Consider the following 15838-nt stretch of genomic DNA (forward strand, 5'->3'; position numbering starts at 1 on the left):
TCTAACTTCTGCGCGCGTAGGCGCGCACTGTAGCGTTTCACTGTTCCTTTGCAGACGACCGTTGGCGCGAGTAGCCGTTGCTCCGCTGGCACACCGGACAGTCCGGTGCTACACCGGACAGTCCGGTGAATTATAGCGGAGCAACCTCCCTGAATTCTCGAAGGTGGCAAGTTTGGAGTTGAGCTCCCTGTTGCACTGGACACTGTCCGGTGGCACACCGGACAGTCTGGTGCGCCAGACCAGGGCTGCCTTTGGGTTGTCTTTTGCTCTTTTTATTTAAACCCTTTCTTGGACTTTTTATTGGTTTGCGTTGAACCTTTGGCACCTGTAAAACTTATAATCTAGAGCAAACTAGTTAGTTCAATTATTTGTGTTGGGCAATTCAACCACCAAAATCATTTAGGAAAAGGTGTAAGCCTATTTCCCTTTCAATGATCCTTGGCAGTGATGATCCTGTTCGTGGCCGAGCTGCAAGAACAGAAACTCAATATTAACACAACATAATTAACCATGCAGAGGGCAAAGGTTTAAACAAGTACGACAAACATACCACTTCCTGGGGACGTAGAGGTCCACTGTCTTACCCTCCTCGTTCTGCATGATGACGGTTGGGGGACTACCGCAGCAGCAACTGAACAGCATAGAAGGGAAGGATAAATCAGGCACATGGGTAGCAAATATTGAAAAAAATAACAGCACTATGTACTTGCTATATCTAGGATGAAACAAACAGATATGTTCATGACCATGTAAACAATTTACTGGGGAATGGCTCTAATTACGACACCCACAACGATCCAACAAAGCATAAAGAAGTCTAAGCTATGCATAACTCGTAAAATGCAATTCCACAGTTGGTAGAGCTAAAACTACAGCCTACTCGCAAACCGCCACGAAACATGGTAAAGTCTACGGCTTACTTATGCTAATTCGCAAACCAACAAGAGGAGATCCCAATCAGGCATAGGCAAAGATCAGAGATGGCTCGAGGAAGGAGAGATCACATGAACCTTGATCTCTCGAAGGTGAGCACGGAAGACCGAAGACAAATTAGGCTGAGGTTGTTTTATTCTTTCTTTTCCTACCTTGTTTAGGCTGAGCAGCCTCATTGTTCAGAACCTTGTCAAGGTCTGAGTACTCCATGAATCTCTCAGTCGTTGCCTCCCACGAAAGGTTGTATCTTTGCTTAGGGGTTAGCGGTTGGGGTTCTCTATCCATTGCCTCTTTCACTCTCGCAACAAACTCCTCTGAAGTCTTGTATGTCAAACAGTTCGGAAATGACATGAAAAACTCATTTGATGGATGTTCTACGCAGATCATGAATTTCCCCATTGCAAGAGCCTCTGCTGTTGTTGTGCACAAGACATCACTAATGCTCAGATTTTTGAAAACCTTATACCTGAAAAAATACAAACAGCAAATGGCAGCATCAGTAATCAACAAAAAAGTGGAATACAGAATTAATTATCTTTGACAATTGCCTTAAAGTTTCTTGTTTGATACGTACCCATGGAGTGAATTATCAGCATGATCCCTTCCCTTGAAAAAAATTGAGACTCAAATCTAACCTCCTGGCAGTGGATTGAACTTCTTGCGAGTCCTCACCACTTCCGTATACATCTAACTTGAATCCTTCTAAGTCGCTTTTATGTTTAGCCATCAAATCTATGAGTTCTCTATAACCTTTGGCCAAATAGTTGACATTTAAGCTTGTGCTCGAAGAAAATCAGAAAAAAAGTAGGGCTTCTATGAGCCGAGAGAGCTCACCAACTCACTGCTACATCCCTGATAAACTGTGTTGGTTCATATCAACGCTCGGACGACACAACCGCTCTACAAGAACCACTGGGAACGAAGGCATTTGGTCAGCGAAAGGAACGAAAATGCGACGAATTTGTTACAGAGTGCTTTGTCCTGGTTCAGAACAAAACTTGTATGTAACTTTACTAATAGTTTACAAGCTACATTTCTGTATAACAAACACAAATGATACTTCTTCCATCCCAAGTTCGGCCGACAAACTCTGCGCATGCATGTATGGACCTACTGAAGCTTGGGACAGGCCGAGGCAGACGGCGTCGACATGGAACCTGAAGAAAACAAAGCAAAAGGCCGGTTTAGAATGTGCAGTGCTTTAGTCTGTGCTGTTGAATCTGGGAGCGAGCTACCACCACTCACAGTGGCTCGGGTAGCAAGCTTGCTTCGACGCTGGGTCCTCTTCCAATAGAGGCGGCACCTGGCCGTATATCATCTCGCAGCTCATGTCTTCGAAATCTGCACTTGGTTGAGATCCACGGATGGCCATGGATCAATCAATCCATGTTCATCACCCCCTGAATAATAGAGCCAAACAGAGCACTCACTTGGGTTCATGGTGAGGGGGAGCCCGAACTCGTTGGTGAAGAAGTCTTGCGTAGGGACCTTGCACATGTTGACGCACATCCCCACGCAGCCGCTGCTCTCCAGGTACTGGCACTTCTCGATGCGCTCCCCCTGCGCTGTCGGACGCCGCCGACCTCCACCTCCACCACCTCTGAGGGGCCCACAAGCCAGTGGAAAAAGGGCACGGTCAGCGCCGCGTTGAACTCGTAGGCCCACCGCGTTGGCGGGAACAGCCGCCGGAACTGCGCCGGCGCGCCGGGGGCAGCATGGACAGCAGCACCTCGCGCACCGCCTCCTGCTGCGCGCGTGTGCAGCCACCTGAGAAGCAGTCGTCCCACAGCTAGCGCATCGCGGCGCCTAGCTGCCTCACCGCAGATGAAACATACCAAGCGGCGGCGCCATCGCGGGGGCGGGGGTCAGGTGTTGAGGAGGAGGCGGAGGAACTCCGCTGCGGTGAGACTGGCGACGCGGTGGTGAAGCTGTGTTAGGGTTTAGGTGGAGGAGAACCTGCATCTTGCGGGGATCCAGGGAAGTGGGGCTAGCGTCATCGAGGGTGGGGATTGCGGTTGGGGGCGTGGACGGGGGAGGGGTCCTAGGAGGCAGCGCGGGCGTTGATGGCGGATCGGCGTTGATGGCGGGGAGCAGAGGGAAAGAGGGAAATGACAAATGAGAAGTTTCTGTATTGGACATGTCTTTCATGTTGTTGATATCTCGCTGAACGAATCAATTTGGAGTACCTAATTTCCTGAGTGTCTATTCAAATCAGTGACTCGGGCATTTACCAATCGAGCCTCGGCGAAATTCAGAATTAGCAAAATTTAGGACACAAATATTTATAATACATCATCGAGGAAAGCATGACTAAGTGAGTGTTTGAATGCACCAGAGATAATAGTTAGTGGCTAAAATTAGCTATAGACATCCAAACACCCTAGCTAATAGTTTAGCTATTAGCTATTTTTAGTAAATTAGTTACTAGTTAGCTAACTATTTGTTAGCTAGCTAATTCTACTAGTATATTTTTAGCTAACTAACTATTAACTCTATTGCATTCAAACACCTCCTAAGCTATATGCCAAGAACAATGGAGTCTGACGTATGGCAAAGCTAGAGAAAGTATAGAGTCCCTGAAAAACAGCATAGGTGTTTCTTGTACTCTTAGGGTCTGTTTGAGAGAGCTTTGCTTCAAAAACTTCAGCTTTGATTTTCCAGTTTCACTATAAAACAGCTCTAGCAAATTGTTAAGGTGAGTTCCAAGAGCGTTTGGTTTGTATATGGACTCCAACTTCTATAGTACAATTGATTTGTGTGGGTTTCCTTGATTACCCTTGATGATTAGTGGGTTGTCGCCAGAGAGAACGGAAGTTGTATGTTGCGTAACCAGTGGCATGGTGGGTAATTTTCGTACAACTTCATGAGGAGATATAAAAACAGTGTTTTTGAAGCACCCTCTAAGGAGCTTCATGAATTTCATGAAACGGGTCTCTAGTTTCGATTTTTTTTAAAACTAAAGCTCGTGGAGCTGGACCTGTTTGGGTTGAAGAAGTTCGAACGAAATTGAAATTCTTGAAGTAGAGCTCTCCCAAACAGGGCCTTACCCATCTTCTATATGGTTTCAAACGGTAAAATATGTGGTTTAAGTCCTCCCAATCAAAAACAAAAGGAGACTATCTATACTACTATATTAAGAGCCTAATGTGGGTATCTAGTGATACCACGACTTCACCCTATGCCACCGCACGCTCACCACCCACACGCAAAAAATAGTATAGAGGAAACACTCGAACATACATCTACTGTTTTTAAAATTTAGAGCTAACCATTATACTCCCTCCGTTTCTTTTTATTTGTCGCTGGATAGTGTAAAATTGCACTATCCAGCGACAAATAAAAAGAAACGGAGGGAGTACCACTTAGTGTTTAAAAATAAAAATAATTATATTTATAGTTTGGACGCCGTTCCCTGCCTACCTGCCTACGTATGTGCCCGTGGCTGGATTTGGTCAATTCATACCTCATATCTAATCTAATTTAGGCTCGTGGCAAACACATGACACATACCTAGTTAATTGTAGAAGGTTGTTTCAACCATGCATCGTAGACCATTTGTTGCGGCATATTTGCAAACAACAAAATACATCTATCCATTAAGATTGGCTTGATAAAAATAACACATCTGCATACTTGCCAGGTTACTTCATGAAATGTTCTGAGCAGTATATCTCACTATCACACTTTCTATTTCAAACTCAGTACATTCTACAGTGCAAAACAGTCTATTGCACGGCCATATAAGTTCAAACCAGTTGACGTGTCAAAACACCAAAGTTACTGGCAGAAGATGGCATCTGATGAGGTCATTTTACAACATAGATACACATCAACCACAATAAAAAATGCTTCTTAAAGTGCAAGGGAGCTATCAGATCATTTCAGATGACATCTTTACACGATCCTATTGAATAAAACATGAAATTGTACCTCAAGGATCGGTAAACTTTTCTGCCTTGTACTTCACAATTGCTGGTCCTTCGCTTTCTTTCGGGCCAGTGCTCGCGCTCTAGCAGCAGCAAGTGCGCCATCACTTCTCTTGTAGTGATCATCAGTAACCTTTGCTGGCTGAATGTTTTGTGGGATCTCTTTAGCATGTGATGAAACATCAGCAGCATTTTTCTCAGTAGATGCAGCAACTGTTGAATCCCTCATTCGACTTGCCGACGGCTCTTCCATATCCATACTCTTAGTCCTCTCTGATTCTATACTGGATTCTCTTCTACGCTTTGGAGAAGGTTCAGAGGCTTCAGCATCAAGGCTACTAGTATTTGTATCCTCAGGTTTATTGTCCGCCTTTAGAGGGTGACCAGATTTTGTGTTATCATGTGTCTGTGCACCGAAAGCAACATTCTTCACAAGCCCAAAGTAAAAATCACTCAGGTCTTTCTTTTTAGTTACCTAGAAAAGGCAGATGGAAAAAAACATTAGCCAACAGACTTCAACTGCAAAATGGTTACGCAGTTTCTTTTGGCAGGCAATCTGATTCGCAGATGAACATCAGAAAAAACAGCATTTATGTCACTAATATCGTAAACAGGTTAGGCATGACAGACAAATGGCAAAATGCTCAAGGGCAATTTACAGTTAGATCATATTTTGCAGAAACAAATTAAATCTCTGCTAAAATAAATGTAGTCCTGAAGTAAGGGAAAGCTAAAAAGACGGTATAAAAGGCCAGTTTTATGTATGTATGCATCAGAATTCATACGAACCAAAATCCCTTTATTCATAATCTGGTGCCACAATGATGGCACGTAGCCACATGTAAAAACAGCCTAATTCAAACTAGACACTCGATGATATATCATAAAACACAAATCTCAACAGGATGAGCAGTCATCCAACTTACATGTAGTTCAGCAAGGTGAACTAGACTGACTCATGAACAAGGTTTCATCAGAAATATGTAGATTATGTCCATAGCATAACATATTGAATAAAGGGCAGGCAAACATGCAGCTTGAAAGAAACAGAAATAAGTTATTCAAATTGGAATTCGTGAATGCAAAAAAGCAGGTAGAGGATAACATCAAACGAATGAATAACTTACATCTTCCTTTTCTTCTCGAAGCTGCCTCACTCTTTCTTCTTCAAGCCACTTTTGCTGCTCCTCAAGTTTCTTCCTGTAGGCTGATGTTACAAATTTATCCTTGTCCCCAAAAAGGTGGTCCTCCTTGCTTCTCTCTTTCTGAAGCTTCCTCTCGTATATTATATCTTGTTCTCGTTTGCGTAGCTCTGCTTTTTCCTTAAGTTGTGCAATATACTTTGACTGTTCAAAGGAAATGCATTACGTTAGAAAATGAAAATATCAAACAAGAATAGAACTCAGAGCTAGTGGCCCAAATCAGAAAGAACAAGGAAAAATATCATGTTAACATATGGAATGTTGAACCAAGCACTTTTGTGTGTGTGTGTGTGTGTGTGGGGGGGGGGGGGGGGGGGGGGACTCCAGTCAAAAACAGGTCAATAATCAACTGTGACAAATATAGCATGCAAGATTGAGTAGCTATATTTAGTAATGAGTGCTTTTTAAGTCGTTGCCTAGGCATCTAGTCACGATTTCAAGCTGGGCCTTGCCACAACCAATACACGAAGGGATTCGCCCTGCGGAAAAAAGTCATTGCCTTGGCGCGATTCCGCGACATTTAAGCCCGAGCGACCCAAAGCGGATAACACATGAGCAAATTGGAGGGGGATTGGGTGTGAGCGCGGCCGCAGGAGCTGCATGCTTGCAGGAAATCACGGACCTACAGCTCCCACAAGTCCATATCCCATCTGTCCTGTGCACAAATTAACAAAGCAGGGAATGGAGGAGGGCACACACTTGTTATTGGCAGTGCCACACCACCTCTTCTTCTCCATCAATTAACCCCTCCCTTCGTTGATTCGAGCCTCCTCTGCTTTTATCCAACAATTTGCGCCTCTAATTGGTGTCTCCTCTGGTCTTCCTTCCCTCTTTTCCGCTGATTAGTGCCTTGGATCCACAGCTCATTGTGCTGCTCTGCCAGTTCCAGTCTCGGGCAGCTCCATGTCGCAAGCTCATGGGACAGGTACGTGTGAGCATCTCTTTCTCTCCCTCCGCCTTCTCTTCTCTTGGATGTGCAATGCCTCTGTTCTTTAACTATATGGTTTGTAGTTTGTAGGCCTCTGTACTATGCAGTTTGCATTGCCACTTGTGGTTCTGGGTGGATTTTAGACTGTCACTAGCTTGTGTTTCGTGTCTCCATAACTTCACTTACATGATCTTAAATGGGAACATGTTGATGAAGCTCTTGCTGCATCAAGCTCACTACGAGGATGCAATCTCAGAAGGAATGCTAGCAGCAAGCGTGCAAGACCTTCTAAGCCAAGGTTGGTTGAAGATGACTTAGGTTTAGATGACGAAGAAGATGAAGCAAGTCAAGACCCACATGACGATGCTGATGTGACAGATTGTGAAGATGCTCCTGGCCCTAATGGCTCCAACAATGGAGAGGACCTTGAGGCTGCTGCAAACATCCATGATTAATTTGCCACTAGTAGCTCACAAGCTTGTGGATGTGAATTACTTCTAAATTCTAATGTGGCTGGCTGGCCGTGGACCATTTAACTATGGTGCTACTTATGCCATATTTTATTCACCCGTGGTCCTGTTATTTGATTCCTCGCTTACACAACTTGCTTATATGTTTACTGCATTCCTTATCGTTACTAACATTGCTGCATTCCTCATTGTTCCTGTGGCCTGTGGTTTGAGAGAAGAGAGATCGCGTTAACAAGGTAGGCTTGATCCATATTTACTTAGCCAATTTATTGAATTATAGTATTGTACAACTTATTTAGTCACATTCATCATAATTATATAGAATAAATATGTTACAACTTGCAAGGGGCATGTGTGCTACATGGAACAAGGGCAATTCAAAAGAGAGCTCTACAATCAGCAACAATAAGGTAAGATTTTGCTGTCCTATAGTTGGTTAGGACACATGCATGCTGTCACCTCACCGTGCACCTTAAACGCCTAGTCGACTCAAATTGGCGGGTCGCCGTGTCTCAACTTACCGCCTTAATAATCATATTAATGTCTTTCTCGATCTAAAGTTTGTGCAAAATTCGAAAATCAGGTATCAATGTGACATGCTGCTAATTTTCAAATACTTGCAATTTGCATCAATAAACATTCAACAAAAGCAAACAGCCTTTTGCCCAAAAAATGGGATTAGATTGTTACAAACAGGAGATTTTCAGCTAGCTAAACAATCCCTATTTAGCCCTCAATTCAAAATTCATCTCACAAACAAGGAAACTCTCAATCTAAGCAGCAAAGCAAAGCTCTTCCACATAACAACAATGTCCTATTCATAGTTGTTAAGGTGGTAACGCGACTGACCCCCTTTTTATCTTTTGAGTGGTAAAGCGTAAGGTAGGCGGCGCTTTAAATATATATAAAATAATAAAAATAGAAATAATACTGATATTTAAGAAAGTGTTTAGGACAAAAATATTAACAAAGAAGAGAAAAAGAATAAAGAAAAAGAAACAGTCCAGCCAACCCAACTCAGCCCATTAATATTAGGTTAAGCCCAACTAACCCTCCCTCCCTCCCTAGTCGCTTCTCCCTCTCTCTCCCAGCCGCCCTCCACCGTCTCCAGCGCGCCGCTATCCACCGCGAGGCCCTCCCCAGCCCCACCCTCTGCTGCACCGCCCTCTGCCGCGCCACACTCCCCAGCGTCTCCCTCCACCGCGCCACAGCTCCCACCCGCGCCTTAGGTTCCAGAGCAAGGCGAGGAGGACGCCTTACCTCCCCGGCTCGCACCGCCTGGGTGACACCTTGAATACTATGGTCCTATGTTCTTTTCCCTTCCCAAAAAACAAGTAAAACACCAAAAGCAACACTTGAAAAATTAAGATTTTAGGAATCAAACACTAAGAATCGGGATGCAAGACTAAGGGTCTATTTGGTTCAGTTGTAGATTTTTTAAAGTCTGATTCTAGCTATGAGCTACGAGAAAATTATTGTGAGCTGACAATTGTGAAAAAACTAAAATTTGTTTGGTTGAAACAACTGTCAACTATAAATTCTATAAGAGCAAAACAACTTGTAACATGGATGACAAGAATCTAGGAAATCTGTGGTAGGAGGTGATTCTGAATTGAACTATAGGAATCTATGGATTTTCAGGAATCTATTCTGCTGTTGTACCTGTTTGGTTTAGATTTCATATTTTGGCAGTGAATCTGGTTCAGGAAGCTGAACCAAACACACCCTAAGCTAGCAATTAGTCTTCTTCACTAAAAAGTACTTGTAACTAACTAGTAACTACTCTGTCGCATATCGCAGTGAGCATAAACGAAGCAAATAAACAACTCTCAAAGGCAGGATAGAGGAATTACCTCGCGGACGACCTTATCCTGCATCTTAGGGCGGGCTTCCTTCTCTTTCATTTCGTCGTACAGCTCGTCGTAGGCGTACACCGAGGGATCCTCCTCCATGGCCTTCTTTTGCTGCTCCTCAACCTGTGCGCGCGCAACACGGCAACAACAACATCCCCATCCGGACAAGAGGGGGAAGACAGAAAAAAAAAAGAATTATCTAATGTGGTTGCCATGAAATCGGTGGAGAAGCGTACGCGCGAGCTGGTGGCTGGAGCAGGTTACCTTCTGGAGGGAGCGCTTCTTGGCCGCCTGGCGGAGGATTTCTGCCTCCACATCATCGTCATCGTCGTCGGCGAAGGCCGCCAGGGGCCGGGCGGGAGGTGGCGGCGCGCGTGACGACGAGGACGATGGCGGCTTCGTGCGGAGCTGCAGTCCGTACCTCTTCATCGCGGCGGCAACGGCAGTTACCTGCCAATCTGATCGATTAGGAGACGGGACAAACCCTAGTCAAACCGGGGCGGATTAACTTCTGGAAGGGGCGCTTCTTGTGGGCCCTGCGTGCCGGAGCGAGGTGGAGGAGGACTGGCGGACAGCGCAGGTGGAAGGCGGGGAAGGAGCGGTGGTCGGGAGGGCGCGGAGGGAGGGGCGGCGGCCGACGGGCAACGGCTGTTCACTTGTAAGAAAAGAACATAGAAATCGGATGAATTAAGAGCCATATTTTTTTTATCCAAAGCACAATCCAACTTAAAAAAACTTAATCCAACGCTAAAAACACAACCCGACACGTCCAATTGAAAAACACGGACTAACCTGATCTAACTCAATCTGATACTAGGTATAGATCAGGCCAAACAACTTATAATACAACCTGCCGTGACGTTTAAATAGATCTAGCCTCCAGAGATGTATGCAAGTGTTAATGGTTGAGTAATACCAACCAAGGACTATCAAAAAGGTCTATTTATAATCTCCTAGAAAATTCTAATCGCTACCTTTTAAAACACAGATTTCCATGCACCAAACATGTCCACTAAGCTAGTAGGGGTTACACTGAATACATTGATGCCCTTCAAACGACTATAAACTAGTTGTTAACACATGTTAGATGCTCAGTGCAACCATTAGACATGTTAAGGACACGTCTGTTGAGTACATAATCGAAATATGTAAGTTTATACGACGTTTGAGTGCTCTTTCCAATGTGACATCTGATGGCACTCCGAGCACATTCTGTCATATGCACGTTTGTATGCCTTCCTTTTGATGCCCTCTAAGTTGCTTGTCTGGTGGACCCCTCCTACACTGGACACCATACGCATATCTAGTGTCATGTCCAATGCCTCACAGGATATGTTTGATGAGCTCTGGAAATCTGCATCGAGAGCATTTTGTCATCTCTTTCCAACCGACTTAACTATACAATGTTTTGTCAAAAACAAGTTAGAGCCTAGTTTGTATTTTTTAAAGTGTTTTCAATAAACATTTTCCCTACTCTCAGCCTATAACTTAGGTCTATATGCAATACATATAATTTCGATACCTAGTGGCACTAGATGGTTGGTTGTCCAATTAAACTCTTCTTTTAATAGTATGATCGTCTATGCTAAATCCAATTACACACTCTATTATGTCTTGATTGGTAAGATAAAATGTCCTAACTTATACCTTTGATTTGAGCTCTTACATTTCGATTTTCTTATTTCCTTTTATATGTTGATCATTTGTTCATCTTTATGACAATCACCATCTTTTCTATGGTTGCTAACCTTTACTCAATTTTTAGATGTGAATTTGAACCTATCTTATTTACAACATTTAGAATTTTCTTCAGTTACTAGAATAGCTTTCCAGCTAGGAGGGCCACGGGGATAAGGGACTTCTACAGTCATTCAAGGAGCAGCTTTTCAGCTAGGAGCGTCATGGGGACTTGTACGTTGTTGCCACCTTCGCATGTAACTTGCTACCTGTTAAGGAGTATACATTAGTATTTATTAGTCTGAACAGAGAAGGCATCAACTAGTTTTGCATGCACACATTATTGAAAAATAGGCTCCACTTATAATATGGCTAGCAAATCGTGCATATGATCGTATAAAATACTAGTTTACACTATTTTACATTGTATACTGCACTATTTATAAGCTGGAGTTTGAAATAAAAATGAGGATGCTCGAAATAGTCGTAGCTCGCATGTGGAATACCAATCACTATAGCAGCTCAGAAGCATAAAGAATATACACAACCCGGAAACCCAAATAGCGGTAAATGTAAGATACAAACAAAAACACATGCAGTTGTTGAATTCTTCCAAATTAGTTTACTAGACTAATTAAGCTATAAGAAAATAAAACCTTTAATAACCAATGCAAAAGCTTTTTTGAAAGTTGTTCAAGGGAACATTCTTTTCTATTTGCATTGTTGTTTTCTTGGCCACCTCGGCTATTTTTGAATGATCCACCTGTGAGTCAATGTAAGTCATCCTCGTCGACCTTGGGCACCATCAGCGACCTCCATCTTCATGGTCAAGACCACTGTCCTAGGATAGCATGGAATGGTGGGGCTTCTCTTCTAGCGACTGACTCCTCTCTGTCTGCATGGACCCAACTACCACTATGTCTCAGCGCAAGAGTCTCGAGATGGAATGCAACAGATCAAAATGAAGAAGAACACAAGGACCAAATGAATGACCCTCTAGTCATGGCAAAGTCCTTACCTCTTGTGGACTTAGACCAACTCCAACAGTTAGTGGCTTCGTGTCCACAAAAATAATGCTCTGTCCGTGGCTTCGTACCAAATACGTTTGTCGCTCTCCAGCAGATCCACACATCTGCCTCTCCATCTAGCGATAGTTCACTCGCACTCCATCACAGATAAAGTCATCCATTATCGCAGACGAGTCACCATATGCCGATGGACCTGGTCCGTCGGTCATAGGGAAGTGAATGACTGACGGTTGAAGTGGGGGAGGAGAGAGAACTCACAGGGATAGAGAGCGTACCGAGGAACTTCCATTTTGCATGGCATGATGCGGAGTATGCTGGGAAGGTGAACAATGTCGGTCGACGCGGAAAAAGCAAATGTGAAGTGATTTAGGGAGTCTGCTGGAATTGGTCTTACGAGCCATGGGACTATGGGAGGGGTGTATCGCCACCCCAGGAGGGTTATGTGCTATTATGCGCCGCTGTGGGTCCCACCAATCGATGCTGGAACCTACCTAACCCTAACTAGCATATCCAAGCTAGGCGTCGCTGAGCAAGAAACCAAATTCATTGAGTAGAAAACTAAACTTATTTGTCATGTAGTATTCAAAATATTTGTCCTAAGTTATTTATTATATGTAACGATTAATTTTAAACTAGTCAGGTACCCATGTGTTGCTATAGTTTTTATATATCGCTTATGTAGACATTATTTAAATGGGACACTTGTTCAAACATGTTCTAAATCTTAAAAACAGCCCCAAAATGACTGTCAAACCCCATTTTTTTATCATAAGCAGCAATAGCACCTGACAATGTCCCAAAACTCTTAGCACAAGAATACTTGCTTTATCCTTGACCCCCAAAATGTCTCTACTTTATTCCCAAAGCAAGTCATAAATTGCATGAGGTGGAACTACAAAGATTCCCCTGTCACCACTTCTAAACAAGATTGTTTGCCTGAACAATAACACTTGTTTTGTATAGATATCTGGTAAATACATGTAATGGTAGAAGGTAGCAAAGTTTGGTGGAATTAAGCACACAAGGATACTTTTAACAAAATTACCATTCAAGTTAGTTGGATCTATCTCATTATAGATCTCAATATGCAATAAAAAAAGATGTCGGGTAACTAATTTGAAATATCCTTGCACTAAGACTATCTCCAGCGTATCATATCTCATGTTTCAACCTCTACTACGTAAACAACACACTCTATAGTAAAAATACAATGTTTTACACAATCATATACACGGTCTGCTGGAGAGGGCATGAATTGCCTAACTATAAACTAGTCGTACTACACAACACCCATCGTTCTTGAGTTACAGTCCCCTTTGCCAATATTCAAGCACCACCATGTACTTCTTGCTAGTTTCTTGCACTTCCACTCCCTGTACGTGCAATTACTGAGTGTTATTCAAACAATTAGGTGTCATATGATTACATATTAGACAAATATTTATATTTGTGAAGTTCTTCTTTCAGCTCCGTTCTCCTCCAGTCTCATGGATCTCATGTTTCTCCTCGGCAGCAGTTCCAACTGTTGCACAAAATCTCAATGCCCGTACCAGTGTAAAGTAGTCCCAAATTTGTACACATCACTATTGAGAGTGCACTCAACCATTCGACATACAAGTTTGGCAGAAGGATGTATCGGCTGCCATGGCGAGGCTCCAGTTCAATGAGCTCCTTGGCAACCCTCACCATGCATCTTGTAGGCGCTAGCTAGTGCGCCCCATAAGCCAGGGTGGGGCTCCACAGGCATGCTCTTGACGAAATACATGGCCTCCCTGACACGACCAAAGCAGCCACTCAAATCGACCATAAGACCACAAGGTTGTGGGACTTGTTGTATCCCAGAGACCTTATTGTATACAACATTGCTAGGCCATTCTGCCGAACTTTTAATAGATTTTTTGTTTGATTGGGTGGGTCAACGGTCGATTAATCGGGTCAACGGTCAATTAATCGGGTTGACCAATTGCTTAGCTGACTAACTATTAATCATATCAGATGAGTATTGATAATTATTAATCGTCGATTAATAATGATTTTTAGAACACTGGGGAAAGGAATTATAAATCTGTGCATGTTGACACTATAGATGCTAGGGGCGACACGCCGACGCCTGAGGCGGAGGTGGTGGTGGTGGCGAGAGCCTAGGGATGGCAATGGGTACCCGAAACCCGAAACCCGATGGGTTTTTACCCTATTAGGGTACGGGTTTGGGTCAATTTTCATACCCACGGGTTTGTTAATGGGCATAAATGTATACCCGGCGGGTTCATGGGTACGGGTTTGTTCCTATAGTACCCAAACCCGTGAACCCGTGGGTTTTTTAAACCCGAACAAACCTAGTGCATATTGTCATTTTATTTTATAAACGAACAACAAAATTGTTATCTACCTATTTACTTCCTAATTTTTATCAAATAGTGAATGTATAAGTAGTTGGTGATAGTATTGCTTGCTTGCTATTATAGTTATTACTAGCGTTATATATGTGGTGGATGTATAACTTAGTGCAAGGTAACTTGATTATACAACTTATTATTTGTATTTAATTCTCTCTACTAATATTTTTATACCAAATCATGAACTCGTTGTTCATTACATAAATTTTGGACCATGATCTCATTAATCATTACGATACTTATTGATTATGAAAAGAATAAACATATTGGAGATAAAAACCCGCGGGTAACCCGTGGGTACCCGCAAACCCGATGGGTATGGGTTTGGGCAAAATTTCAAACCCGTCATGGGTACGGGTTTTTTAATGGGTGTAAATATTTTTCACGGGTACGGGTTTGGGATAGCAAAACCCGGCGGGTTTGTACCCGTTGCCATCTCTACGAGAGTCTGGGATTCGAGGTATCGATGGTGATTCAGATGGCGGACCTAACTGGTATAGGAGCTCTTCGCCGAGCGCCATGTCACCTCGCGCTCCTTCATCGTCAACGCACGTAAGGGTGTAAACGATATGAATATTATTCAAGCATATGACGGTCCAAAGAGGCCAATTATCTGGTCTAATAGTTTTTTCGATATCCGCAACATATCCAGATTTCAAATTCGAGTCCGAATAGTATAGTTCGGATATCGGATATAAATATGGATGGTTGATATCCGTCGGGTTTTGGATATCTAGATATCTTCCCGGATATATAGATATCTTTCCGGATGGTTGTGTGCATTTTGATGATTTCTAAAGGAAAAAATAACAATACACAAATAGCCTCAGAAATTCATGAAATTTTACAGAGCCACAACCTATGTCCATATATAACCTAAAAATATTTGAACCATAAAATCCATAAAATGCAATCGTTTCTTTCATTCCACTTCAACTTGTTGCGTGAGTTACACATGAAATCACTCTAAATATCTAGGTTTCAACATAATCAGTACTTCACCTTATCATTTTGTGTGGAGACTTAATATTATCTTATTATAGAATGTTTATTAGTATTGGTAACTTATTTGCATTTTTGGTTGACACTCGAATATTTTATAAATTTAATTTTTTTATGATTTTCTAAAGAAAGAAATTAATAATATACAAGTAGCTTGGAAAACTCATGAAATTTTACAGAGACACAACATATGTCCACATATAATCCCAAAAAATGTTTAGACCATACAATTCATAAGGTGTGCGTTTAGTTGTCGTAGAAATCGAGCCAGGATCGCATGAGTCTAGCCAGTATTAGTAGAACTAGGATGAGATCATGCAGACGCTTTTGTTTGGTTACTTGTATAGACTTGTTCAGATTAGACACAGATTTTGTTTGGTTGGTTACACTAAAACGTGTATTAGAGAAGGATGCACAAATAAA

At 42.7% G+C, this 15838-nt stretch overlaps 1 protein-coding gene, 1 long non-coding RNA gene and 2 pseudogenes across 4 annotated transcripts; all 4 read right to left on the bottom strand.

Annotated features, from left to right (window-relative positions):
- Positions 1-431: 431 nt before the first annotated feature.
- LOC103641666 (uncharacterized) lies at positions 432-1057 on the bottom strand. The gene is made up of 3 exons (XR_560431.2): positions 1011-1057; positions 551-631; positions 432-468 (listed from the first exon to the last, which is right to left on the bottom strand). It is a non-coding gene; the product is annotated as an uncharacterized lncRNA (long non-coding RNA).
- Positions 1058-1059: 2 nt separating this feature from the next.
- On the bottom strand, positions 1060-1861 carry LOC109942905 (digalactosyldiacylglycerol synthase 1, chloroplastic-like; annotated as a pseudogene).
- A 182-nt stretch (positions 1862-2043) lies between these two features.
- LOC103642760 (beta-carotene isomerase D27, chloroplastic-like) lies at positions 2044-2784 on the bottom strand (annotated as a pseudogene).
- Positions 2785-4540: 1756 nt separating this feature from the next.
- On the bottom strand, positions 4541-10225 carry LOC100282954 (uncharacterized). Of its 3 annotated transcripts, none has more exons than XM_008663743.3 (5): positions 10105-10225; positions 9577-9960; positions 9313-9435; positions 5987-6205; positions 4541-5334 (listed from the first exon to the last, which is right to left on the bottom strand). In XM_008663743.3, the coding sequence occupies exons 2-5, from the start codon at positions 9739-9741 to the stop codon at positions 4897-4899; spliced, it is 945 nt and encodes a 314-aa protein (XP_008661965.1). In that variant the 5' UTR covers positions 9742-9960; positions 10105-10225; the 3' UTR covers positions 4541-4896.
- Between the last annotated feature and the right edge of the window lie 5613 nt (positions 10226-15838).

The sequence above is a fragment of the Zea mays genome, chromosome 10 (assembly GCF_902167145.1).
Source record: "Zea mays cultivar B73 chromosome 10, Zm-B73-REFERENCE-NAM-5.0, whole genome shotgun sequence".
In the NCBI taxonomy this organism is placed as follows: domain Eukaryota; kingdom Viridiplantae; phylum Streptophyta; class Magnoliopsida; order Poales; family Poaceae; genus Zea; species Zea mays.